The following is a 26147-nucleotide window of genomic DNA, read 5'->3' as shown; positions in this document are numbered from 1 at the left end:
GAGGCCTAGTCACCGACTGCAGGCAGAAACCAGAAACCCCTGTGGACAAAAGGGCAGGACTCAGGGCCATCTGAGCAAACAGGGAGAAGCCACTTCATTCCCCGCGGTGGGCAGGAGGACCGTGCCCCTGCCTTTCACTTGAGTCATCAGACAAGTGCCTGAACCTTAGGGCTTTAGAAGCACATGCATGCAAACCTGAGTATTCTTTTTTCCCTTTCTGAGATCTAAAGTGTATGTATTCTTGAAAACACCCACCTGTGTAGGATACACGGCTTATTCGCGAGCCCTCGCACGAGCCTAGCATCCCAGCCCATCCCGGAGGCCCAAAGAAAACCAGAATCAAGAGTCTAGGTCCTTTCAAGAACTGGTTATTTCCAGATGGATATCTTGAAAAACATGCTTCAGAAAGTGCGAAAACCACTAGGAAGACTTGACAGAACATTTCTTAGGCTGAAAAACCCACACAGAGACCTATACTGATCATTTGATGTGTATGTTCAGCACAACGAATCTCATTTACCATGCCTCATTGAAATTTCCAGGTTCTAAAACATACTCCTCTAAAGTTGCAAAGGTTCCTCTTTAGAAAGACTTCTGATTAAGAACATTCTAAGTCATGTGCCGTGCTTCCTTGTCTTCTTCAACAAAATTAATGCTAAGGTGAGTCAACTTTTCCTCGATGATTCAGGCTTCTAATTCTAAACTTGACAGAGGCTGGGTAATTTCATGTTTGGGTCAGATAGATCTAGATATGAGTTTTTGTTGACATTTTAAACTTCCCAGGCCTCAGTGTCGTCATCTGCAAAACTTTGACAATGGTAACTACTTTGCAAGATTTCAGTCTCTTGTTTACGTAGATACACAATAAATTCGCAACTGGGTTAGCGTCTTTGTACGTTGGGGGAATGTGTGACTTTTTTCTATCGATACTCTTGCTGTCATCTTCTGTTATGAGTATACCCCTCTGACCTCTTTTTACCCTTTTATTGTGGGTATGGATTTTGCTTCAGGAGGTTTCGGTGTCTGTTGCGAAGTGTTTAGTCTGGGGTCTAAGCTATTGTCCCAGGCCAGTGCAGTCCCAGGGCCAGCATGTCTGGTTTGCTTTAGTCAGCCACGCTCATAGCAGAGTGCGTACTAGGGTGGTCTCCCGGGGACAGAGTGTGAGAGCATCAGTGCATGGAGTCCTCGGCATTAGTTGAGCTGCTCACCATCTTTTCTTCTGAAACTATCCCCCCACGCCGCCCCACCCACATTCTGGATATTTGAGGTTTGGGGGGATATTGGGCCTCTAGCTAAGTGTGCTGGATAAACAAAGTGCCCTTGTGTTTATTTACGGCCAGAGGAGCTCTCTAAATCTTAGAAGATGCGTGTGCTTCTCCCAAAGTAGGGGATGCTATCTTAGGAAGGGGGCACTTTCCCAGGTTGATAAGTTGACTACGGGCAACAGAGGGAACATACCAGACCTCAGTAATCTGGCCCTTCCCCAGCGGGCCAGCGAAGATTCCCTGTGCTCAATAAACGTCCTCCACATACAACCACATACAACCTTACTACATCTGCAGGAGACCCTGTGAGGGCCAGGGGTCAGACTCTCCTCCCTCGCCCCTCCAGTGCCCCACGGCACGCTCCCCTCCATTCCCCCTTGGAGTCCTTGATTCCTCCAGCTCTCTTTCAGGGCCCCCTACTCGGAACTCCCCAAGCGTTGCCTATTGCCCTGATTCGCTTGCTGTTTGTTCGTGCGTGGTCATCCTGTGTTCTGAGCACGTAAGTTCTCTAAGGGCACGGGCCACGTGTGTCTCACCTCTACCCTCTAAGGTGCCTAGTCCTAGAGGGGGCTGAGCAGGGGCATGCAGATGATTGTGTCAGTGAGATTTTTACATCTGGGTTGCCAGGATGTAAGTCAGCATGGCATGAACCCGCATTGGAAGGTCAACAGAGGTGTCTTCCCTAGTCGTCCATCTTATGATGTGACATAATGACAGCAGGAAGGTAAGACACGGGATCACAGAAGTCACTAAGCTCTCTGTGACTTGGTCTTTCATCGGCAAAGTGGCAATAGACCTTTCATTCGTTCCTAGTTATTAAACATCTGCTGTGTGCCAAGCATGATGATAGCCTTGGGAATTCAGTGATGAGTAAGTAAATTGTACTCTTTGACCCTATGAAATTTAGAGTTTGGAAGGAGGAAGCAAGTAAAAAAATACGTGGTTACTGATGATAAAGTTGCCACATGTGAGCCTGACACTGCCAAGTGCTTTACATACATCATCTCATTCGATCCTTGCAACAAACCGTGAAATGGGAAGTGGTTGTTACTCTTCCCATTTTACAAATGAAGAACCTTGGGCTCAAAGAAGGTAAGCAACTGGCCCAAGTTTGCACTCTTGAAGGTGGCAGAGAATGGGATGAAGTGAGAGAGTGGCATGGACATATATAAACTACCAAATGTAAAACAGATAGCTAGTGGGAAGCAGCCTCATAGCACAGGGAGATCAGCTCGGTGCTTTGTGACCACCTAAAGGGGTGGGATAGGGAGGGTGGAGGGAGATGCAAGAGGGAGGAGATATGGGGATATATGTATATGTGTAGCTGATTCACTCTGTTATAAAGCAGAAACTAACACACCATTGTAAAGCAATTATACTCCAATAAAGATGTTAAAAAAAAAAAGTGCAGAGAAGGGATTTGAAACCAGAACACACTACTTTGCAACCTGAGCTCTTTACTCTCATGCTCTATTGCCTCCGCCAACACCATGCATTCTGACCGGGGACGTGATATGAGCCCTGGGATCTACCCTTGGCTGAGGAGATCAGGGAAGGCTCCCTGGAGGAGGCGATGCCTACACTGATCCTGAAGAAGTTAGCCAGGCAAAGGGGATGGCGGTAGCGCTGGTGGCCCAGGCAGAGAGCATCATGTCAAAGGCAAGAAGGGGAGAGACTTTGATGTCTTCAGGAACCACAGTAATGTAGGGCCATCCTAGTGGCTTGTTGATACAAACCCCCTTCTCGGTGAAGAGATGACTGGGCAATGCTATTTAATTTTATTGCCTGGCCAGACAACTTCCAGCATCTCAGCGAGGGGCTGTGGTCAGGAAGCAGGAAAGAGTGAGATGATGGGGACTCTCTGCTGTCCCACTCTCCCTGGTCAGAGAGTTTCTGCAGTTTCATACCCTATATCCAGGGACCATCCCCCCCTGCAATTTAATGCCTAAAAGTGGGGTATGGCCTGGGAAAGTCTGGGTAACACTCTGCATTAAGCTCCGCTCGTCAGTTTACTCCTACACAAGACTCCCTGTGTACACACATCTCTTTCCTACGAATAGAGGGCAGGAGGGCACAATGCCCAATTAGACGCGTGGCTTCAGCTGGTCTCTGGAACTCAGAGCAGAGTGAGAGTTCTCTGTGGTTCAAGAGGGTGTCTTGCACTCGGGAGAGATCCTAGGTTGATTACTCATGACATTGTTACAGATTTACTGCCCGCTCAGCCACAGAAATATTCTGATTCCCCCAAGGAACCAATGAGCAGCAATACTTTTCTGTATCACAGCAACCCTGCTAATGACAGAAACAGATCCCCTCCAGGTACGCGGTGCAATAAACGGGAACACTCCTGCCGCCTCGAGCTCAGCTGGCAGCCAACCCCACACTCACCAGCCTTGACCAGGGACTCCACCCAGCAGCTTAGCTCGCTGAAGAAGTGGGGGAAAACACCGCAGATTGTTCTCCGCCTACCAAGGTTAAAGAGCAGTTGGGACAACGGTTATTTTTGGCAGTTTGTTTTTAAATATGCTGTGTTGCAATCGCAACTCTCCAAATGCAAGCTTCACTGTGGATGTCCTTCCTAACAATGCATTTTTATCTTCTCATTGAGAAAATGACTTGAGGTTTTCTAGTACACAATCCCACTGTTCTGGCTCTCAAGCCTGGCACCTTCTCTGAACCCAGAGGTCCCAGAAGCCCAGCATCTCACCCCATGTAGCTCCATGTAATTCTCCCATCTAATTACACCGGGTGAGAGTCTGTCTTAAGAAATTCATTGGGAGCTCTGGGTGTGGAGGGGTAAACAGGAGAAGGAAATAGATGAAGTAGAGAAATTAGATTTTTCTAAAAAGGGATTTGTGTGTTTTCTGGTAGTCATGAGTCGTTTAGAAAAAAAAAGTATTCTCTTTGTTTTGTCCTTTTTAGTGGCGGGGCAGTTGAAACCTTTGGATCAAGAGAAACTCAACAGAATATTTAATTCCATTCTTCTACTTTTGCCTGGATAAATCATCCCAGAAAAAAAAAAAAAATTAGCTGCCCTTGTCTTTCCTTCTAGAAAAGAGCTTCCATAATCGTCCTTCATTATGAGACCTGCGCCTCACACCTCATCTCAGCTGATTGCAGAGTAGATGGTTGTATTTAATTTACATAATCAAAACTTTTTTTCCTAGAAGGAAAATCCGTGAAAAATGTTAGCTGGTTCAAAGTAAAACTTGAAAAAGAAGAAGAAAGAAGAAGTGTGAGTTGGGCTTAGGTTTAGGAGGGCAGCAAAAAACTCCACGTGATAAAGGAAAATTCGCATGATTTTTTATGCTTTTTCCCTGGCTTTGTAGCCAAGCATCTTGGCAGTCTCTATAAATGTTTCTGCTCTGCCCCATTAGGGGCTCCATCGTATGTTTGTAGGTGGTATGGAGGGATTGTCAGTTGGACAATAATAGCAAATATTTATTCAGCTACTGACAGGTGTCAGGTGCTACTACACCAAGAACTTTCCATGTGTTACTCTTATAACAATGCTTTGGGGCTGGTACTGCTGTTATTCCCATTTAACAGATGGGGACACTGAGGCCCAGAGAAATCACACAGATAATAATGGTAGGGCTGGGATTTGAAGCCTGCTGCCCAAAGCTGCCTTCGTATACCTGTGTCCTTGTGCCTAGAGCTGTCATCTGCTGTCCCAAGGCTTAGGTATTTGGGGCCTCTCTGATTTCCTTAGATATACTTGACAAGTCTTTTCTTTTCCTTTTCTCTTTCTTCCTTTTCTTTACCTCTTCCTGCCACGTGGTCACCTCCGGGTGCCGACAGGGCAGTCAAGGAGGGAGAGAGAGCTTTCTGTGTCTTTAAATGCGAGCTGGAGGCCTTCCTCTCAGTCAGTTGTCTCTTTCTGCCTCTCTGTCATCCACCTCCGCCCCTGTCCCGCACAGCCCCCCTCGCCGTCTTCTTCAAATTCCCTGTCATTCCCCCATCACCTCACTCTCCGTCTGGAATCCGAAGATGTGAGGGCTAGTAATAGAGTGTCAGCGGAAGTAATTGATTCCTCACACAGAGAGAATTCTCCTGCCTTTAGTGTCAGTGGCGCTGCACCGGAGTCGTGGAGGGTGAGTGAAGCCTGTAAACAGCCCACGGCTGAGCTGTCAGGGTGAAGCCAGACACACTGGGGAGTGAGTGAGAGGGAAAACGGTGGAACAAATCATTGTTTCGTTGGAAAGGAAAGGAGTCAATAATACTTCAGCCCAGGAACTGGTAGTTTGAAAGAGATGGTTGAGACCGAGGAGCAGAGGGAATCCGTGCGGCGGGTTTTAACGGGAGGATTTTTCTTGGTCTCAAGGTAGGAGGTTTTGTTCCCGCCCCATACCCCCTCCGCCCCGTTATCATCATTATTATCATTAAAATAATTACCGTAACAATTACAGTTGATGAGACCTCGGGTTTATAGAGCACCTTTCATCTAAATGTTCAAAGTGATTTATCCCTGTGTCATCCCTTTGAGAGCAGTAGGAGGGTAAGAAAGTATCGTTATTGTTTTGGTCTTATCTGCTGGGAAACTGAGGTCCAAGCAGATACAGGATTTAGTCCCAGCCCCCGGGCAGGCCGCTGGGTTAAACGTCGGGGTACTGACTCCTCTTCTGGGGTGGGTAGGGGGTCGGTCTCTACTGCCCTACTGCCCGCAAGGGCTCTTCTCCTTGTGCAGCCCCCAGAGCTCTTCCCTGGCGCTGATGCTGCCTCCCCACGCTGTGAGGACCCTGCCGGCCACCGCAAGGAGGTGGCCTTCGCGCCAGCCAACGGCTCTGCACGCAGAGCAAAGAGCGTGCTCTGGCTGTGGGATAAATAGAAGTGCTTTAAGGTCTGACTCACACCGTTCCCATCCCGTGAGGAGACTTCCTGCAATCTGGTTCCCTTTCCTGCAGGAGCTGGTTCCTTTCTAGGCATCTTTCTTTCTGGTCTGACTGAGCCTTCAGCCAAGAGCATCCAACATTCTGCACCTTCACAGCTTCTACTCCACCCCACCAAACGGCAGCTGCTTCTTTCGGAACAGAGGGGCGTTTCCATGGTGGGGAGAGGCGAGCGCTTTCATGCGTCCTGCGTGGACAGGCCTGCTTTTGCTCTGACAGCCCCGGGGCCTTCAGAACACAGCCATCAGCGAAAGCTTACCAAGCGGCCGTTTGGAGAGGTGGAAGCAGTCCCAGCTGTCTGGCCCGCGAGCACTGGCCTCAGTCTCCACCCTGGCGTGGCAGCAGCCCCTTCCTGCTTGGATGTTAGTGCAGACCCATCATTTCCACACCACCGTGCTTTCTGCATTTGCACAGTAGTGACAAGTTTGCCCCTGGAGCCGGGGCGAACCTCTGAGCTCTGTAACCTGAAGCTCAGGGTGAATGAAATGCAAGGACAGGGCCCGTCACACCTGCCACCTACTCCCCAAGCTGTCCCCTGCTTGCATTTCCGCATGGCACGTTTTTCAGACAAGTTTTGTACTTTCTGACTTTTGTTATGGAGGCTGGATGCCAGCAAAGGGGGATAGAAAAACGACTGGGAGCCTTGATCCCAGGAAAACACATAGAAGACTTTTTCGATGCTGTGATTGATTCCCTAGTGCCCAGCACACCTCGTTCCCAGCAGGCTCCCATTTTTCAGACAGATGGAGAGGTTATGATTCACTCCCACAATCAGACCCTCTGGGAGCCAGGGTTGGTGAGCACCTGTCCCAGAGGGAACTGTTCACCTGGCCAAGTTCAGGGACGCTGCCGGCACACCAGGCCGAGGAATGGTGTACTCTGATTTCCCCTCAGTGGCTTACCCATCAGCCCTGAGAGGCACAGAGGCGTGGTCCCTGTAGCCATTTATGAGACGAGGCAAACTGAGGCATGTTCGATTGACCCAGGCCAGCTTAGAACAATTCAGCAAGTCTCTGGCCCTGCTGCAGTTCACCTTCCCATCTGAGCACCAGCCTAGTGGTGAAGGGACACAAATTGTGGGCTACTCTTGTCTGCTTTCTACCCTATATTGTTACAGAATGCTAGCATGGGGTCCTCTGAGCTGACTGCAGAGGGTGAGGATTTTATAGATGCACAGAGCAGACAGAAAGCAACACTCAACAGTCCTGCTGACAACAGCCTGCCCAAAAGCCTTAAACTTCACATTAGCACCGGTTGCTTCGAAAATCCTTCCTTGCATAAGCAAATACGTCCCATCCAAGCCTGTCTGCAGGAGCAGAGGAGGTCTGTGGCCACAGGACCCGAGGAACGTGCTTGCTGGGGAGCCGGTCAGTGGAGGGAGTGGTGTTTGGCCAGAGGGTCAGGGAGAAGTGACGCCGGCCTTGCTGTGTGCCCTTGATTCTCTGAAAGTTCATCTACAGTGAGACTTATCAGACGCGGTGTCTGGAGCGGCCTCCTTCCTCACATTGCGAGGCGTTCTTGGCAGCCTGCTCTGCAGGAACAATGAGACCGGCGGGCCCTCTCCATCATCCCAGGGCTTCTGCGGAAAAACCACCAGCAATTATAAATAGATGTTGTTTGTAGTTTCCATTTTCTTGCCTTCAAGGTTTTTTGGAATAACTCCTTCAGTTTGTTTTGGGTTGTTCTCTTTGCATACTTCCTTTGCTGGGTGGTCAGATTTCCTCCCTTCTAAAGAGCCCTGGTGACCCTGGCTGTGAGGGGATTGCTAATAAGCTCAAAATATCAGAGATTCGGGATGGGAAGAAATAAAGGAAGAAAATGAAAGTGCTAACAGCTGCTATTAAAAAGGCACTCGGCACCACGCAAATACACAGACCGATGCGGTGTGTGAGTCCTTGGAGTTAGAGAGCAAATAATGGTAATAAGTTAGGTAAGACATAATAATGATATGGAGTCAGACAACACAACAAATGATGATAGCAGCAGCAGCAATAACAACTAACATTTATTTATTGAGCATTTACTATGTGCCTGGCCCCGTGCTGAGCTGTTGACATGCATTAACTCACCAAATCTAGGGAGGTTGAGTGCCTAGCTCTTCAAGACCCAGCAAATGGGAGTGGAGGTGGTTTTGAACCCAGCCTGGCTGGCTGGTTCCATAGCCTGGGTTCGGAAACATGAGACTGAAACGAATTCTCAAAAACTCAAGTGATGAAGCACTGTTGATGGGTTTGTACAGGAGGAGGATTTTTCGAAACCACCCTCTATAGCACTGAGGTTGGGGAACACTGAGACTGTCTGTAAATTTATTACTTTTCATTTCATCTTCACCTGTTCAGTTTCCAAAGCATCGTGTGTATGTAACTCTTCTCTCCCCCAAGTCTGCCATCCTATTTTGTAGAACCCAGGTAAGAATCAAAATGGCCAGTGCCTTGCAGGCACTCTCTAAGGCACCCAGTGCTGTGCTGGGCCTGTATATACCTTCACGAACCTTTCAACAATCCCACAAGGTGGGGCGTATTATTTCCATTTTATAGATGAAGAAACTGAGGCTCAGAGAAGATCAATGCCTTGCCTGAAATCATACCACTAGCATGTGCCAGGAACCAGCTGGGTCTGTCCACAAAACCCATGCACTGCATTTCCCAGAGTACGCACAGCCCTGTAGACAGATATGTTTCTGTGCAATTAAAAAAAATTTTTTTTGGGTCCCAGACCCCTTCCCTAGGAAAATGTGTGTACACACAAACACACAAAATTTCTGCGTAGGATTGTAGGGGTTCCCCAACCTACTGAGACTCATCTGTGGACCCTACTGGAAATCCATGGGCTGAAAAATATCTGCTCTAGATGATACTATAAGAGCGTATAAACACACAGGATACTGTTTTCTCACCCAATGGACCATATGTTCGCCTATGGGTATATATGTACTTATAAAAATACTTCAGTTACAAAAATTAATATGTTATCCCATCTGAACACTTACAAGCTGGATTTCTACTGGATGAGTCTTGAAACCGTGAATTCCAAATCTGTTCACTGCATCTATGGGTGATTTGTCTATTAAATTTGGCGAGTCCTACAGGCTTTGTTTAAACAAAACAGCTAGATAAAACGAGTGAGATTCTGTTAAGTCTCTAACTGAGACGGAGAGGTGTCTTTGCACCTGGCACCTTCTAATGTTACAGTGTTCTGGCAATCTGGCATTCCCACTGCTCTCCAATCTTCATGCAACAACGAGGCCAGAGGACAGAGGCGAGGTCCGTGTGCCCTGGAGTGAAACCGCCTGGGCAGAGCCTGCCTCTGGCCTTTCCTTGTCGCGTGACTTTGGGCAGGTCGCTTAATCTCCCTGAGCCTCAGCCTCTACATCTGCAAATGGATGGTAATCATATCAGGGCCTGGTGTGTATTAAGTGAGGATTGAATGAAATACTGTCTACATGGAGTGAGGATCTAGCCCACTGTGAAGGCTCAGTAAATGGGAGCTCTTCTCATTGATATACCAGCTTCTTATAAAAGTGGTACCAGTGAAAGGGAAAAATTCAAGGCTATAAAAATGGCTTCTTAAAAAACCCGACCTGACAGCTAGCTGATTTCTCCATAAGAACTGGATGTCCCTACTAAGCTGGAGACCAGGCGACCTGGCTTTGGGCCTGAATGGACCAGAAACTTCGGCATCATGCAGACCTACCTCACAGCCTCTTAGGCTCTCAGGCAGCTTCTTTGTGGAGAAAGTTGTGCATGACAGTGTTGTTTTTTCCTCCTGTTGTCCCTGCAGGTTTTAATGCAAGGATTAATAAGACAGTGTTTGTAGATGTCTTTGAGATTCCTGCAAGAAAGGCACTCCAGGAGGTGGTAAATTCTCTGGCCTGGATAATCTACTCATGAAATATGGAACTTTGAAAGTGTGAGAAAAATCTCAAATCACTTTGACAGCATTTTAATTATAGTTGATTTGTTTGCCGCTAATAGAGAAAACGCTGTCAGCATGATTTGAGATATTTCTTCCACTCAAAATGTTATATTTCATGTTTTCAAGTCACAAGGCAACATTTTGGTTTCCAGATACAACCAGAATAGCTGAGTGAGTGTGTTGGTGCCCAAATGCAGAGTGTAAAATGGACCGAACCCCTCAAAAGCAGAGTTCGTTCTTCTTAACATGTAACGTCAACCTCAGGTCCCTCAATCATTTATTCACTCAACAAAAAGTTAGTGAGCCCTCCTATGTGCTGGGCACCGTGCAAGTATTATAAATTCATCCGTGAAAAGGTGAGGTTCTTACCCTCGTGGTGCTTATTGTCTAGTGGAGGACACAGATTCTAAACAAAGAAAGTATATTGACAAAACCTTACAGATTATGGTAACAGCCAGAAAGGCAATGAGAGGGTGGTGAGGTAGAAAATAAGGGCATGCCAGATGAAATGAGGTAACTAGGGCAGGCTTCTCAGCGGAGGTGACATTCGCACTCAGAAGAATGAGAAGTTACCAGACAGAGCAAAGGCTAACAAAGAGTATTGCAGGCAGAGGGAAGAGAAAGTGCAAAGCCCAGGGGCTGGAAAGAACTTGCCATGTCCAGAACGTGATGGCTTAAACATTCATGATGCAAGTAGCATGAGAGGAGGTATTGCCTGGCTGGCAAAGTTTATGGCTTCAGGACTTGGTTGCAGAGGTGCTTAGATGTGTAGAGAAATCCCATAGAATGGGCACAGCGTTCTTCCTTGGAGCAGCTAAGTACTCTGCCTACGATATAGAAATCCCCTCACAAGCAGTTCTATGTGACATCCATAAAGGTAGACTCTGGATGGGGCTAGACATTATCCAGCCCTGGGAGAAGGGGCCTCCACGTGGTCAATCTTCCAGCACAGCCTCGGTTGGCTGACCCAGCCTTTGGTGGCCTGCTGGGCAGCATCAAGTGTGGGTAGAGTTATGGAAAGTAGAAAGCTTCTTTTCATGTCTGCCTAGTGATGAGAAGAAGAGATGAGACTGTTGCTTTTTCATATCTCTCCTGTGGACTCTTATAATTAATTCCACCATCAAGATTCCCACGCCCAAAATGTGGATTTGGGGAGAGAAATTAAGACTTTGAAGTCAAGAAAGAAAGTACAGAAAGCATTCATTAGACAAATGCTCAACATACAGGTGTCGGAATCTGTGAAAAGTAAAAAGGTACTTGGGGAACCATTTTAGAGAGAAAAAAAGAACTGGAGTAGAGATGGCTACTTCAGCTTAGGAAAGTAAATAAATAAAATAAGAAAAGGTAGTGTTAAAGCTTTGAAAGGAATTTTTTCATCTGAGGGAGATTAGGAACAATGAAATGCAAACACAATAGTTAATATGTCTGTTAGCTGGTTTCTGTCTCCTTCCAGAAGATGAATAAGAGGAATGGCTTTTCAGGTTATCCTACATGACTATCGTTGGGGTGAGCTCTGAGTTTGCAGCCCAGATTCCTTTACCAAACAAATGCTGGTTATTAGATGCTAGATGCAAAGTCAGATCTATTCCAAGGCCACAAAGTTCCTAAGTCTCCGCTAGGTCTTCACAAATGAACCTGACAACACTGAAATTTCTAAGGAGATTTACTCCAGCTGTAGCAAATCCCCGATAAGAAAAAATTTCCCCAAATGAGTCAGTCACACAGGAGGTAAATGAGACATTCTGTGTGGAGTCAGCATATCAGTTGGAATATGCCCTTCATACAAAAACCCCAGCCAGAAGACCTGGTGGTTAGCTGGGGCTTGTCTACAGGGCAGAACCCCGACACTGAAGGGAAGGGCGGGTGTTAGCTGCCTAACTGTGACTGGTCGCTTTCCCCTCAAGCAAACTAGATAGGAAAATCCAGCTTTTCTAAGAAGTTGAAGTAAGGACTGATTATTTACTTCACAAAAGGACTCACCAGAGGGGTCCTTTAAATAACAAGCTCAGAGGGCTTCCCTGGTGGCACAGTGGTTGAGAGTCCGCCTGCCGATGCAGGGGACACGGGTTCGTGCCCCGGTCTGGGAGGATCCCACAGGCTGCGGAGCGGCTGGGCCCGTGAGCCATGGCCACTGAGCCTGAGCGTCCGGAGCCTGTGCTCCGCTAATGGGCGAGGCCACAACAGTGAGAGGCCCGCATACCGAAAAAAAAAAAAAAAAAAAAAACAAGCTCAGAGAGAAACTGTATGATATGATTAATTTATATAAACCTTTTCCAAAAATGCCTCTCTTCACTATATGTGTACGTAGTTATGTAAGGATGTATTTGCAGCTGGCCGCATTACCCAAAAGGATTTGGGTGGTATATCCGTTGAGTACATTGAGGCAAGTTTATAGCTATGACATGTGCTGGGTAGCCTTGCTTCATCTCTGATTCTGTTAATCCCCTAGATTACTCCACAGGTGTTTAGGCAACCAGATAAAACCCTCCGCTTCTGATGAACAAGCCAGTGGGATGTCAGGGCCTTTTTTTGTCCTTCCTATAGAAATTGGCAACACAAACACTGGAGCTATCTGGTAGTCTGTAAAAACATTTTTTTAAAGTATTCACTGAGTGTGGGCCATGTCCCTGGTATTATTCTAGGTGCTCCAACAAGCTATGTCTTATTTAGTCCTTACGGTGATTCTGTGAGATGGGTGATGATTGTCATGATGATGATGGCATTTTTTGTCTGCAAAATTTTGACAACTGGATTATTTTTCTCAGCTCTTCTACTTTGGAAAAAATTCTTTATGGAAGTATCGTTATTTTACATATTTTAAAGAAATGCAGGCTCGCTGTAAACAATTCAGATAATAGAAGAAAGTAAAAATTACAAATTATCCCACCATCCATATATATATTTCACCACTGTTAATATTTTAGTCTATATTCTTTTTTTTCAATTTCTTTCTTTCTTTTTGGCTGCGTTGGGTCTTCGTTGCTGCACGCAGGCTTTCTCTAGTTGTGGCGAGCGGGGCCTGCTCTTCCTTGCGGTGTGCGGGCTTCTCGTTGCGGTGGCTTCTCTTGTTGCGGAGCACGGGCTCTAGGCACACAGGCTCAGTAGTTGTGGCTCACGGGCTTAGTTGCTCCGCGGCATGTGGGATCTTCCTGGACCGGGGCTCAAACCCGTGTCCCCTGCATTGACAGGTGGATTCCTAACCACTGCGCCACCAGGGAAGTCCCTATTTTAGTCTATATGCTTTCAGACTTTTTCTGTATGTATATGCAAGGAAATATATATACCTATATATATTTTAAAGCATACTTTTTAAAAAATCTGCTTTTTTTCAATGTAACAATATATCGTGGACATTTTTCCTTAAAAGCAAAAAAAAAAAAAAAAAAAAACTAGACCTATAGCACTTTTACTATAGCAGTGGAGTGTTCCATTTTATAAATATCCAAAATTCATCTACCCACCACTGCTGTTGGACATTTAGACACAATGCTGTTTATAAACAGAGCATCTTTTCACTTTTCACATGCTTTTTTTTTTTTTTTTGCGGTACGCGGGCCTCTCACTGCTGTGGCCTCTCCCGTTGCGGAGCACAGACCGGGATGCGCAGGCTCAGCGGCCATGGCTCACGGGCCCAGCCGCTCCATGGCATGTGGGATCTTCCCGGACCGGGGCACGAACCCGTATCCCCTGTATCGACAGGCGGACTCTCAACCCCTGTGCCACCAGGGAAGCCCGTTTTCACATGCTTTTTAAAATATATACACACAAAGATGCATATACATCTTTGCACAATTGTCTGATTATTTTCCTAGGAAAAAATCCTAGCAGTGGGATTGCTAGGATCAAAGGATGTGTACATATTAACTCTTTTCACATTTTTGCCAAAATGCCTTCCAAAATGTTTGAACAGATGTACATTCCCTCTTATACTGCATCTCTGCTCACTTGCTCTGTCTCTTAGAGAAAGTCGCTTCTGCACTACGGCTCAGCTGCTTGTCCTCTGAAATGTGAAAATACAAGAAATTCCCATGAACACTCATGAGGCACGTGCTGGGACACTTTATATAGATGATGTGGGTCACTTAAATTTCAGAAAAAACCCTAGGAGAAAAATTCTAGTAGCCCTATTTTGCTCTTATTTTCCCCATTTCTGAGGCTCAGAAAGGTTGAGTGACTTGCCTGAGGGGACCCAGCTAATAAGTCTGAGCTGGGATCCAAACCCTGTTCTGTCTAATTCAGGGATGAGGGTGGGCTAGAGGGACACTGGCTCCTCCAGGCAAGCTGGGTAATGTCTGCTCCATGGATATAGGTGCTTCTCCACCGTTGTGCACCCTGGTGAAGAAGGCATCACCAATACTCAGCTGAGAGTGACTGTCCAACAGTTCTTACCTCATCGTGGAAATACAAAGGAGGGGTTTTCCAGAAGGTTTGGGGGAATTTCCTTTGAGAACAAGCTAAGTGTCTTTTCACTGTTGTTTTGAAAGTGAGGAAGCACACTTTCAAAGTCAGCACCATCTCCCACACTGAAATCACAAGACCTAAACAGATTCCCCCACCCACCCCCGCCTTTCCCAATCTGTGTCCATCTCTTCAGAGCTCCTGGGGGAAAACCCTGCCATCTCCTCTTCTCTGGACTCTAACCAGCTTCTGCGATTCTTTGGACTGTAGGATTCCAGCCCTCTGGGGTTTAAGAATGAACTAACCCTGGTCTGCTCCATATACTCCCTTCGAAGGCCTATTTATCGGGAAGTGGCTGAGCCATCTGAAACATGGCTCCCAGGGGCGGTGGTGAGGCCTCAGGCCACTCCAGCTCAAACAAGCCACTTCTGCAGACCGCCGGCTCCCACAGACCCTGTGTGTGTGGCACATCCCAGGGAGGGTAGCCTTCCCGGTCCCTCTCTTTACCCCAAAAGAAGAGATTTCCGACATGTTGTTTTAACAGGTTGATGCAAAATAAATAAACAGGGAGAGAGAGGTAGATGGATGGTTTTCAGTAAATAATGGTACAGTGGCCAGCAATTTGAGGGAGCTGGTGGGGAAGAAATGTTCCACGTCAGCAGTTGTGACAGGAGTACTCCCTGGGAGCCCAGACAAGGAGCACAGACGCCGGACAGTGAGGATTGCCAGACCACACATTGAAGCTGAAAATGTGCCTCTGTACTGATGAAATGGCACAGTAGGTGCGCCGTCCCGTGGACCTAGCCAAGGGTGTCTTTGAGGTGTCTTCCCCAACCTGGGCCAGTTTGGTTCTCTTTGAAATGAACTCAGGCCTCAGGGTGGGGAAGGCAGCCCGCTCTGCCTCTTGCTGAGGCTAATAGTTATATGCTCAGAGATGCTGGGTCCCCAGGGACTCACCCCCTGCTTTTGGAAAAAGGTTTTTTAAAATTTTTATTTATTTATTTATTTTTGGCTGCATTTGGGTCTTCGTTGCTGCGCACGGGCTTTCTCTACTTGCGGGGAGCGGGGGCTAGTCTTCGTTGCGGTGCGCAGGCTTCTCATTGCGGTGGCTTCTCGTGTTGTGGAGCACGGGCTCTAGGTGCACGGGCTTCAGTAGTTGTGGCACATGGGCTCAGTAGTTGTGGCTCACAGGCCCTAGAGCTCAGGCTCAGTAGTTGTGGCTCACGGGCTTAGTTGCTCCACAGCATGTGGGATCTTCCCGGGCCAGGGCTGGAACCTGTGTCCTCTGCACTGGCAGGCGGATTCATAACCACTGTGCCACCAGGGAAGCCCCTGGAGAAAGGTTTTTATTGCCTTATCTAATGTGGTGCTGACTCCTTTTAAAAACATGTTGTTAACTAGATAGACACTGCTGTTGTGAACTTTGCAGAGTCATCTCAGGGAGGCAGGTGGCCCACGGTTGGGGAGTCTTTGTCACTAAACGTTAAAGAGAAGAGCAAATGACCCAGGAGAGAACTGAACTTGGGGAAGAGGCAGGAAAATAAACAAATCTCTCTGAAACAGCCCCCATGTGCCTGACTCGGTGCCTAGCACCTTCCTTACGTTTTTTCATTCCATCTCCATCCCAATCCCCTGAAGTGGATATTTTTATCCTCATCTTACAGATGAAGAAATTGACGCTCAAAGGGGTTAAGTAACATGCAGAGACACAGAGCTAAGAAGAAAAGACTAAGATTCAGAGAGATCATAATGGAAATAAAAATGGTGCTACGGCACAAAGAAAAAAATATTTGAGACATTTGATAGAATGACGCTACTGCTCTTATGTAAGCAAGAGACAAGGCCTTAAAGTCTAGCCATCCACTGAGGTGCTCGTTCTGTGTGGCTTTCAGAAAGCAATGCAACTTCCTATATCTATGTTTGCCAGTCTCTACAAGCAAACGTAAGTGCCCTTTGATGAATACAAAACACCTGAATGTCTAGAAGTGGATGGAGGTACCTGAGCTGGAGGGAGAAAATTGTCCTTTTCATCTCCTAAAACTGGTCTTTTCTCATATGTGCCCCTTTGTGCCATCCGTACCTAGGTATGACTTCATTGAGATTCGGGACGGGGACAGCGAATCCGCAGACCTCCTGGGAAAACACTGTGGGAACATCGCCCCACCCACCATTATCTCTTCGGGCTCGGTCCTCTACATCAAGTTCACCTCCGACTACGCCCGGCAGGGCGCAGGCTTCTCCCTCCGCTATGAGATCTTCAAGACAGGTCAGTGTGGTCATGGTGGAGAGAAGATGGGACTCCGCCCTCTGTGTCTGGCTACGGGGCGCTGTGTGCGGGAACTACGTAATAGTTATGTGCTCATAGATGGAGCCCAGTGGGTTGACACAGGTGGTAAGGGTTCTAATTTTATCCAGCCTAAGTAAGTTGATGGAGGGAAGAGAGGTTCAAGGTGAACCTGGAGACAGCCTGAGATGAAAAGCCAGTTTAAGTTACCAGCCAGTTTAAGAGGGCGAGCTGCCAGGTTAGTGCTTGGGTGCAGCATGTTGGGCAGATAAACATTGTTTGTGGCAACGAAAGAATAGGAGAACCTGTTACATAGAAAAACACTTTTGGAAAGAATTTGATTTTCGTGTGTCTTTTTTAAAAAATCACAATAATCTTCATGGTAAAAACAAAACTTGGTTAAACGTCCTCCTAATTACTTCATGATTTAACACAGCCTTTCTTTGGAATTACATGGGACGGAAGGACATCATCTTTTCAGTGTTAGGAGTCTAAAAATCTTACCATGACCCACCACCACCACTACCACCAACAAAGTCACACAGTTGCTTTTACACCCAAATATGGCTCCTAGGAATTCCTGCTGCTGTTCCACTGCATCACGTCTACCCATTGAACCCACACTTCCTAAATGCCGACGAAGCCAACACCCTGATAAAGATAGCAGAAAGAGAGGAGAAGCACATTGCCTTTCTTTTAAGTTGACCACTTGCTTTCCATTAGGTCCCCCTTAGATTACTTTAGATCCTGAGAATATGGGCCAATGCTTAATATCCATAACTGGGTAGAGACAACTTTGATTCACAAGTCGCTGGTTCAGCATCTCCATGGAAGCACTCCAAGCAGCGTGCCCTTCCCTCCCATGTGTGAGCTCATTATCTTGAGGCTAAGTGAAGTTTATCCTCCAGTTCCCTTCACCCCTGCCCATCCCCCCACCTCAGGGGCTCCCACCCCATCTACGACTGTGTTTCCCTCGCCAGCAGCCCAAGTTTTACAACTCATGGACAGAGTCTGCTGAAAGGGGAGGCTGTCAGCCTTGTCATCAAGGGGCCCAAGTCCGGCGCCTGTTGAGTTCAGTGTGAGGGGAACTATTCATATATATTTTCTTTTTCGCCAAACAATTCTTGAAAGGAAGTGGTAGCTGCTGAAAGCACTTTTTATATCCACTCTGTCTAAATATTTGCCAGATTTGTCTGCCTGAGAACAAGATCGTAGAATCCAGTGAAAGGTTGGAGCCAGAGTGGGAGCCGGGAGCGTCCCAGGGCACGAGTCCCAGGAAAGACCGTCTGCCCCGGGTCATCATGCAGCTGACTACATGAGGTCACAGGGACTGACAGTCTGTGTGTCCAGTGGCTCGGGCTGGTGTGAGGCACCCAAATCGCCTCATCCACATTCCCCTGAGTCCTGTGTGAGATTCAGATCAGTCAGTGCCACTGGCACTGATGGACCCCTCATTATGCCATCCTCTGCTGGGGACTAGTGGGGAGAGAGAAGAGAGAAGGAAGGAAACGGGGCGTTTGCCCTCTTCTGATTGGGGAGACAGTGTGTAAACCCACAGCACAGAACAGATGCACAGTCTATGTTATTGGATGAATGTGTAAATTGATAGGTAACTTGCAAGGTAAACTATTGTTACAATATGAGGCAGAGTGAATAACTGTGAAGGTATGATTGACATGCTGTGGATGTGAAAATGAGGGAGCTGCTGAGTGGTTTGCCGGTAGGTTACCTGGGAAGTCCATTAGGTAGCTAGGTCCCCAGTGCTGAAGCTGCCGTTCGGCTCCACTGTGCTGACCACGAAAGGAAAACAGCTCCAAGCAAGGGCATCCAGGGAGCTAGCCGCCGGAAGTCAGAACAAGGGTGCGGAGGACCATTCCAGCTCATCTCTGTTTCATGTTTCCCAACTTAGTATTTCACAAAGGATGGTGCCACATCCTCCAGAAATCGACACAAAAACGTGAATGTTAGCTCTATCCATCACGCAAATGTGAAGAGTCGATCTTAAAAGCCAAAACACACAGAAGGTATCATAACTCAGCATTGCTCTTTTGAGGACAGGCTGACGTAGGATTTTGAATGAGGCAGCAAGCCTAGAAACAAAGGAGCCAGCCAAGGAAGGTGGCTTGGGCATGGAGAAGTGGGGCAGTCTACTTTAAGGCCTGGGATTGCCTACAGAAGGAAGAAAAAGATTACTGCAGCAGCGGGAGGTAACAGACCGCCGACAACAGCCATTCTTCTGGGGAATGTAAGAAAGAGGTGAGAGCCCAGTGGCCTCGGCGCTGTTCACACATGCCATCATGCCCATTGGAAAGAATAGCTCTCAGCCTGAAAGTCAACCCTCGTAAAGCACGTGTATGTGCAGGGGGCGGGGTGTGCCAAGTTCAAAACTGAGAAGTTTAGGAAGATGAGTATTCTTCCAGGTGCCACGTCCCACACCCAGATCTCCACTGTTGGAGCCCTGAGAGAAAACACGCCAAGTTATGTCATCCACAGAACATGAAAGAAACGCATGAACATCCTGAAGAAATCTAAACAGCACACAGTTGTGTTTGCTAGTCAGATTCATAAAGAGAGAGAGGGGGGAACTGTAAACAGATACACAACTGTACAGAGGACTCTGGAAGCCTTCGACAGCACATCGCCCAGGCGGGGCTCTGCTGCAGAGTTATACTGACAGAAATAAACTCACAATTCAGTACAGATGGGGGTGAGTGGCTGGAGAGGGAGGTTCGTGTCTGCCCTGAATGAAGTGGCTTATGAAAGAGTCTGTGTATGACCAGACGGTCCACATAGAAAAGGGTAAACCAAACAACTCGCTGACTTAAGTGATCCCAAGTCACAAATCATAAGCAGAACAGAGAAAGGAATTTTAAAATAACTTAAAAAGTAACATTGAAACTGAATCACTGGAAAATGTGGGGGGTTTTGTGTGTTTGTTTCCTGTCTTCTGACCAAAGTTCAAGATCAAGTTTTCTTTTGTGGTGCCCAGTGACATTTTGGAAACTGAAATCTCGGGTTCTTCACAGACAGAGAAAACCTGGGGTGCCCCCTACTCCCACTTCCTAAATTGAAGAACTGGATTTACCCTTGTGGTCAGCCTCAACTCATCTTGGGATAAATCCACCATGTTTTCAATAGCCTTATGTGTGCAGATTCTCCTTCTGCTTGCAGAGTTATCATACAATTTACAGTGAAAAACCACGGAGTGGGCATTTTTCATACCAGAGTCCTTTGGTATGAAATCATTCACTGCAGCCAAAATCCCCCAGCTTCTATGGACAATTTTAGCATTGCATAAACTTGAGTATTTATTGACTGAGCTATTTTTTTAACCTTTAATCCTTTTAACACATTGCAGAAAAGCCTCTTGGATTAGGTAGATAACTGCAAGACTCAACCCTTGTCCCAGGGATGGTCACCCTTTCCTGAGATCTCTTCTCCACATTTGATATTCAGCTGCCTGCCTTCTGACACTGACCATAGTCCAAACAGCAAGATGGTGCAATTATAGATGGATGCACGATTGTAATGGACAGGCTTGACTTTTCTGCATGAAAAGGATAAAACTGTTTTTCTACTTCATTCAAAATAAGCCACAGGATACACCCGTGTATAGCCATATGTCAGAAGATAGATACACACTTTTTTTTTTCTTTTTGCCTTAAGGACGTCAGATTGAAAAAAGTCTCTCCAGTCCATTACAGGACCACAGAACCTTGGAAACTGTGGGTACTTTAGAATCTCACATTCTCCAGGCCTCTCTTGGGCTTTCTAAGTGTCTTTGCGGAAGCGCCTGTCCCCCATGGATGACAAGGACTAAAGAAAGATTCCACTATAAATTCCCCACTCCGGGGGGGTGAGGGTGGGGGGTGATTCCCCTTGCCTTGGAAAGGAATGACAATAGGGCAAACGCTAGGAGGGAGTGTCAGGATGCCTTTTCTAGAAGCAACTTGTGAATAGGGTTAATTTCCTCTGGCAAAGTGGCCGGGCAGCCATAAATGCTAACCTTTTCAAAATCCCTCTCAGCCACCTGAAGACCTGCCAGCTGGCTTGGCTTTGCTAAACTGCCTCATCCTGGACCATGGAGGAGGCTTTCAGAAGCTGGGGTTCTGATAGTAAAAACAAACTGGGGGAGAGGTCATCTCATCTCCTGCCTCCAGGCCTGGCTGCCCACTGGGCCACCTGGCCTCAGAATGATGGAACGCAGAGCCTCTGGGATGCAGCATTAGAGAACCTCTGAAGAAGAATCCTGAAAAGATTAGCTCTCGCCCCAGGTGTCCCAGGTTCCCACCCTGCCAAGGCTCTGCTGGCTGGAAGGGCGGAGGTGATGGAAGGGTGAGCAGGGATATTGGAACTTCCTGTCTGATGCTAAAAAAAAGTTTCCATCCCCTCCCCCACTTATTTGCATGGCACCTTTTCCAAGTCAGACATTTGCCACTTTCCAGAAAGCCATCATCAATAAAGAGACCCGTCCAGGGGCTGCTGCGGGAGCCACGGATAAAGACATTGCTGCGGGCTAAGATCACTGTATTGACATCACGCAGTTATATTTCAGTGGGATCCCCAGAGGACACTTCCTGCCAGTAAACACCTAGTTTATCTAGTATTTCTGTGTTTTTTCTTCATGCTTAGCGTGCCTATTATTCCGCTCATAAATCCTGCTCCCTTTTTCAATTTTAAAATCAGAACGTAGCGAGATCAATGCTAATTGGGCAGCGTTTACATTCATCGCGATAACTTGCAAAACTTCTGGCTCCGTGCAGTTCCCTGGGCCCGTGGTCTGGGCTGCAGTGTCCTGGGACCGTCCCAGGCGACCCTGGCAAATGGTGGCTGGGTTACAGCACACGAGGGCCCTTTTAATGTGACTCCACCTTGAGGCATTAGGGGAGACAGTGGCTGTAATCCTTTTACGAGCTCCCTCCCGCTGCGGTCCAAGCCTGCACCAGGATGCGAACGTGCGCAGCGTTTAATAAGACGCCTCCGTGAGCCCCGAGAAAGCAGACACAAGAGCTTAGGAGAGAAAAACGGCCGTCCCCACCACAAAAGAACCAGAAGCCTTCCAAATGTCAATGCACTGCCACATTTTTTCCAAACTTGCTGCTGGAGCGGCCTTTAACATCCCCAAACCCTGCTGTGATCCACCAGCTACAAACCTCAATTGTTAATTGTCTGGCCGCTACAGAGCCGCTAGTTTTAATATAGTCATGACATGAATGAGACCCGAGCTCCCCTTTGCCCCTCCCCTGAGGCACCTTGGATCTTGGAGGGAGTTGGGGGCACCAAGTTGGCTCTGGTACAATGGGGGCCAGTGTTGAGGTCAGCAATAAATAAGGGGTAACATTGTTTTCCCTGCTGGCAATCAGCAAGCCTTCCTTGAGGATTGAAATAACTTACATTTCTGGAGCAAGCAGCTGAGTAATTGAGAAAGAAGACTCTGTTCCTCTTTTCAAGAGAATCCATCTCTCTCTCTCTCCCTCCCTGTATCTCACACACACTTCTTTCTACACCACCCCCCTCCCAAATCCTCCACTGCTGCTGTTACTCTAATATGCAGAGCAAGCCTGCTCTACTCCCTAATTTCTCTCCTAAAGATGGTCTAGGCTTTATGGCTTGAAACGTTGATGTGAAAAGTATGTTGCTTCAAGGGCCACTCCAGTGGAAACAAAAACTTTGTGAGGAGGGAGATTTGGGCCCAAACATTTAAATAACCCACGTGACAGAGACCACAGAGAAAGGCATCCTCTTCCACTCTCTTAACGCTATCGTTCTCATTTACATACAGGCTCCGAAGATTGCTCAAAGAACTTCACCAGCCCCAACGGGACCATCGAGTCCCCCGGGTTTCCCGAGAAGTACCCACACAACTTGGACTGCACCTTCACCATCCTGGCCAAACCCAAGATGGAGATCATCCTGCAGTTCCTGACCTTTGACCTGGAGCACGACCCTTTGCAGGTGGGAGAGGGAGACTGCAAATACGATTGGCTGGACATCTGGGATGGCATCCCCCATGGTGAGTGATGGCGCCGTCACCAGGCATTTCTCAGTGGCTTCGCCTTTGCCTGCTAATTGCTTTAGGAGCAATAAAAAAGAGAGAGAACAAAGACTTTAAAGTTCCTCAGGGTTTATCTATGACCCATGATGACTTTCTCTTCTTATCCTTCGCCAAGGATGACTTCAGAGACATTGTAGAAAGACAGTTTTCTCTCTTGGAGATATTTCTTTGGAGAAGGATAGGAGGAGACTGAGTAGATACTTGGATGAGGATGAGAAAACCTATAGGTAATGTTCTTTTCTGCTCCGAGTCATCAGGCTTGCCATAGAGAGTGACTCAGCGACCACCCTCTATGCCCAAATAGGACTCTAGAGCCAGACTGACTAAGTTTGAATCCTGGCTCTGATATTAGCAGCTCTGCAACCTTGGGCAAGTTCCTTAACCTCTCTGTGTCTTATCTGTATAAATAAGCTGCTATTATCATCACTGTAATTACTGTCATTTTATTATCATTTATATAGTCATAGATGCATAAAAGGTGCATCCCCCAAGGCCAAGAGGAACCTGTACTTCTCAGGTGGAGACCAGCATAAGTCTGGGGTATATTTGGGATCAGCAAGGAAACCAGTCTTTCACTTTCGTAGTCTTTCTAAGTATTTTGCACTGTAAGGAAGACTTGATGGCTAAGCAATTTCATTTCCTGAGAAAATCATAAGATTTAGTCAGGAAACTTGGGTTGGAGTCCCAGCTCTGCTATTCCCTAGCTGTATGAACAAAGAAAAGTCACGTGCCCTCTCCAAACCTCAATTTCTTCTTCTGTAGAAAAGGCATTATAATGATACCTTTCCAGTCCATCTCCCAGGGCTGTGAAAACAGAATGAGGCCAGGTCAGTGAAAATACTTTCTAATGTGCAGGAAAAACATTAGCCATTGCTCTTAAAACAAATCTCTGGTTGCTCTTTTATGCCAAGGCATCCAAAGTGGTGCTCCATTGAATGACTTGTGATTGTGGGAAGGGAGAATGTATGGCCAATGGGGTTTGGCATGTCCATTTCTGTGACCTCTCTTTGTCCTGCATGTCCAGTCGGACCCCTGATTGGCAAGTACTGTGGGACCAAAACACCTTCTGAACTCCGTTCGGCCACTGGGATCCTCTCTCTGACCTTTCACACGGACATGGCAGTGGCCAAGGATGGCTTCTCTGCACGTTACTACCTGGTTCACCAAGAGCCGCTAGAGAGTGAGTTGGGAACCTCTGTCCTGTCCTCCTATCAGGGCTGTGAGGGTGTGTGGGGAAGAGAGGCTGACCTGCAAGAGAAGGAGGTGGGAATTCTCCAGAATTTGCAGTGACATCTGAGCTCAGGGGATGGGAGCTGTGTCCTCTTGCTAGGCAGAGATTAATGAAAATAGGATAAATGTCAATCTGGCTACTCATTTCTTTAAAGAAAAGGTATGGGGACTTCCCTGGTGGCGCAGTGGTTGAGAGTCCGCCTGCTGATGCAGGGGACGTGGGTTCATGCCCCGGTCCGGGAGGATCCCACGTGCCGCAGAGCGGCTGGGCCCGTGAGCCATGGCCGCTGGGCCTGCGCGTCTGGAGCCTGTGCTCCGCAACGGGAGAGGCCACAGCAGTGGGGGGCCCGCATACCGAAGAAAAAAAAAAGAAAAGAAAAAGTATGTATACCAAGAATCAGTTATTCCCGTGGAATGTCGCAGGACCATCTCAAGGTTCAGAATGAAAGGGAGGTTAGTTAGGATATTTATATCGAGTCCCCTCCTGTGCTAAGATTTTTTGAGTCTGGGGCCATTTTCTTCCCTCTTCAAGCCTCAGTGACCATTGTCAAAAAACTGGGCAATTTTCAACCTCTCTCTATATATGTATGTTTTGACATTAAACATCTCTCGCCCTGGCTAGAGTTTCTCTCACTAGGCTGGTACACTGCTTGGACTTTCAGTTCATTCTTCTAATAAACACAGTTTTTTGAGCTTCTACTATGTGCAAACAGAGAAAGTATAACCCTGACCCCAGTGGTCATGGAACCTGCTGTCTTTGAACCCAGACCATCACTCTCTTGCCCTGAGCTACGTCTTTAAATCAGCTCCTCTTGGATATGTGCTTAAGATATGCTGCCATTTTCACCAAGCAGCCCAGATGATAACTTGAAGGACTAAAGGAACACTTTCAGGATGATTGGAGCTGGGCAAATCCTGCTATGGCTGTAGACAGCTTACCACATGCATACCTGCAGACATGGCAGCCTGGCCGACTGATGGGTTTTGTTCTGAGTTTTGCTTTTGTTTTTTTCCTCAAAGAGCTCATGAAGATTGAGTGACAAGAAAACAGTATTGTGAGTTGCACCAAGTTCTGCAAATGGCCCGTGTGGTCACAGAGCTACAGAGTAGGTTTGATACCTGAAAAAGATTGCTGGTCCTTATCTGACACATGCACACACAAATATTGACCAGTGTCCGTGGAATCCATAGGAAGGACAGCAATTAAACTGACAGCGCAAGCCCAGGGGAAGTGACTCCTGGGTCCATTTGCCCAGACAGGTGGTGCAGGATAATACAGAGTGACACACTTCTGCTTACAGAGAGGTCTCCCAAAGACAGGTATTTATTGCTTTGTAACGTCTGTCTTCTGTGCCAGAACTCATGAGACAGTTGAGTGAAACAAAGAAAGAAACAAAAGTGCCTCCTGGGTGTTTATTAATAAAGCAGGCTTCCCACGATGTATCAGCCCACCCAAGTCTATCACGCGTTTACCTGTATTTCAATAAGAGTGCATCTGGAAACTGTGAGCATCCGTAGCCTGTAGCACTAACAGTTCTTGTGCTTTAGTTTGTATTTTTAATTTGTATGATGATTCTTATTTATCCAGAGCCTGATTTCTTTTAGGTCAAATTTAGTTCCTTTCAGACCCAGAGGGGGTGTCAATCTCTGTGACTTGGCGTAGTTGTTTTTAAAATGTGAGTGTATAATTAGGTCTTTAAGATGAGGGAGTGCCTGCAAGGACTCATCCCTAGAAGGGAGCAGCGTTCTGGGGGTCCCAGGGGTTTAAGATGGAGAGACCTAACTCTGCCCTTGACCATTTCCATCCCCCAGACTTTCAGTGCAATGTCCCTCTGGGAATGGAGTCTGGCCGGATTGCTAATGAACAGATCAGTGCCTCGTCTACCTACTCTGATGGGAGGTGGACACCTCACCAAAGCCGGCTCCATGGCGATGACAACGGCTGGACACCCAACTTGGATTCCAGCAAGGAGTATCTCCAGGTACTGACTCAGATACCAGAGGGTGTGCAGAGTGTGTGTGCATTGGTGGGCAAGGGGGCTGGCTCCTTCGCTAGAGTGGACAAAGAAACACAACATACTTGAGAACTTCTTTCATCCATCCATCCATCC

The 26147-nt window shown here is 47.2% G+C and overlaps 1 protein-coding gene across 2 annotated transcripts in view; it reads left to right on the top strand.

Moving 5' to 3' along the window:
- Positions 1-26147, top strand: part of NRP2 (neuropilin 2) — a 115363-nt gene that overhangs the window by 18093 nt on the left and 71123 nt on the right. For both annotated transcript variants that reach the window (XM_060016241.1, XM_060016242.1), the window contains exons 3-6: positions 16552-16733; positions 22534-22764; positions 23831-23986; positions 25849-26018. In XM_060016241.1, the coding sequence (XP_059872224.1) occupies positions 16552-16733; positions 22534-22764; positions 23831-23986; positions 25849-26018 (739 nt within the window). The remainder of the gene's footprint in view (positions 1-16551; positions 16734-22533; positions 22765-23830; positions 23987-25848; positions 26019-26147) is intronic.

Source organism: Delphinus delphis, chromosome 7 (genome assembly GCF_949987515.2).
Source record: "Delphinus delphis chromosome 7, mDelDel1.2, whole genome shotgun sequence".
Taxonomy (NCBI): domain Eukaryota; kingdom Metazoa; phylum Chordata; class Mammalia; order Artiodactyla; family Delphinidae; genus Delphinus; species Delphinus delphis.
This window is presented reverse-complemented; position numbering and strand designations above follow the sequence as displayed.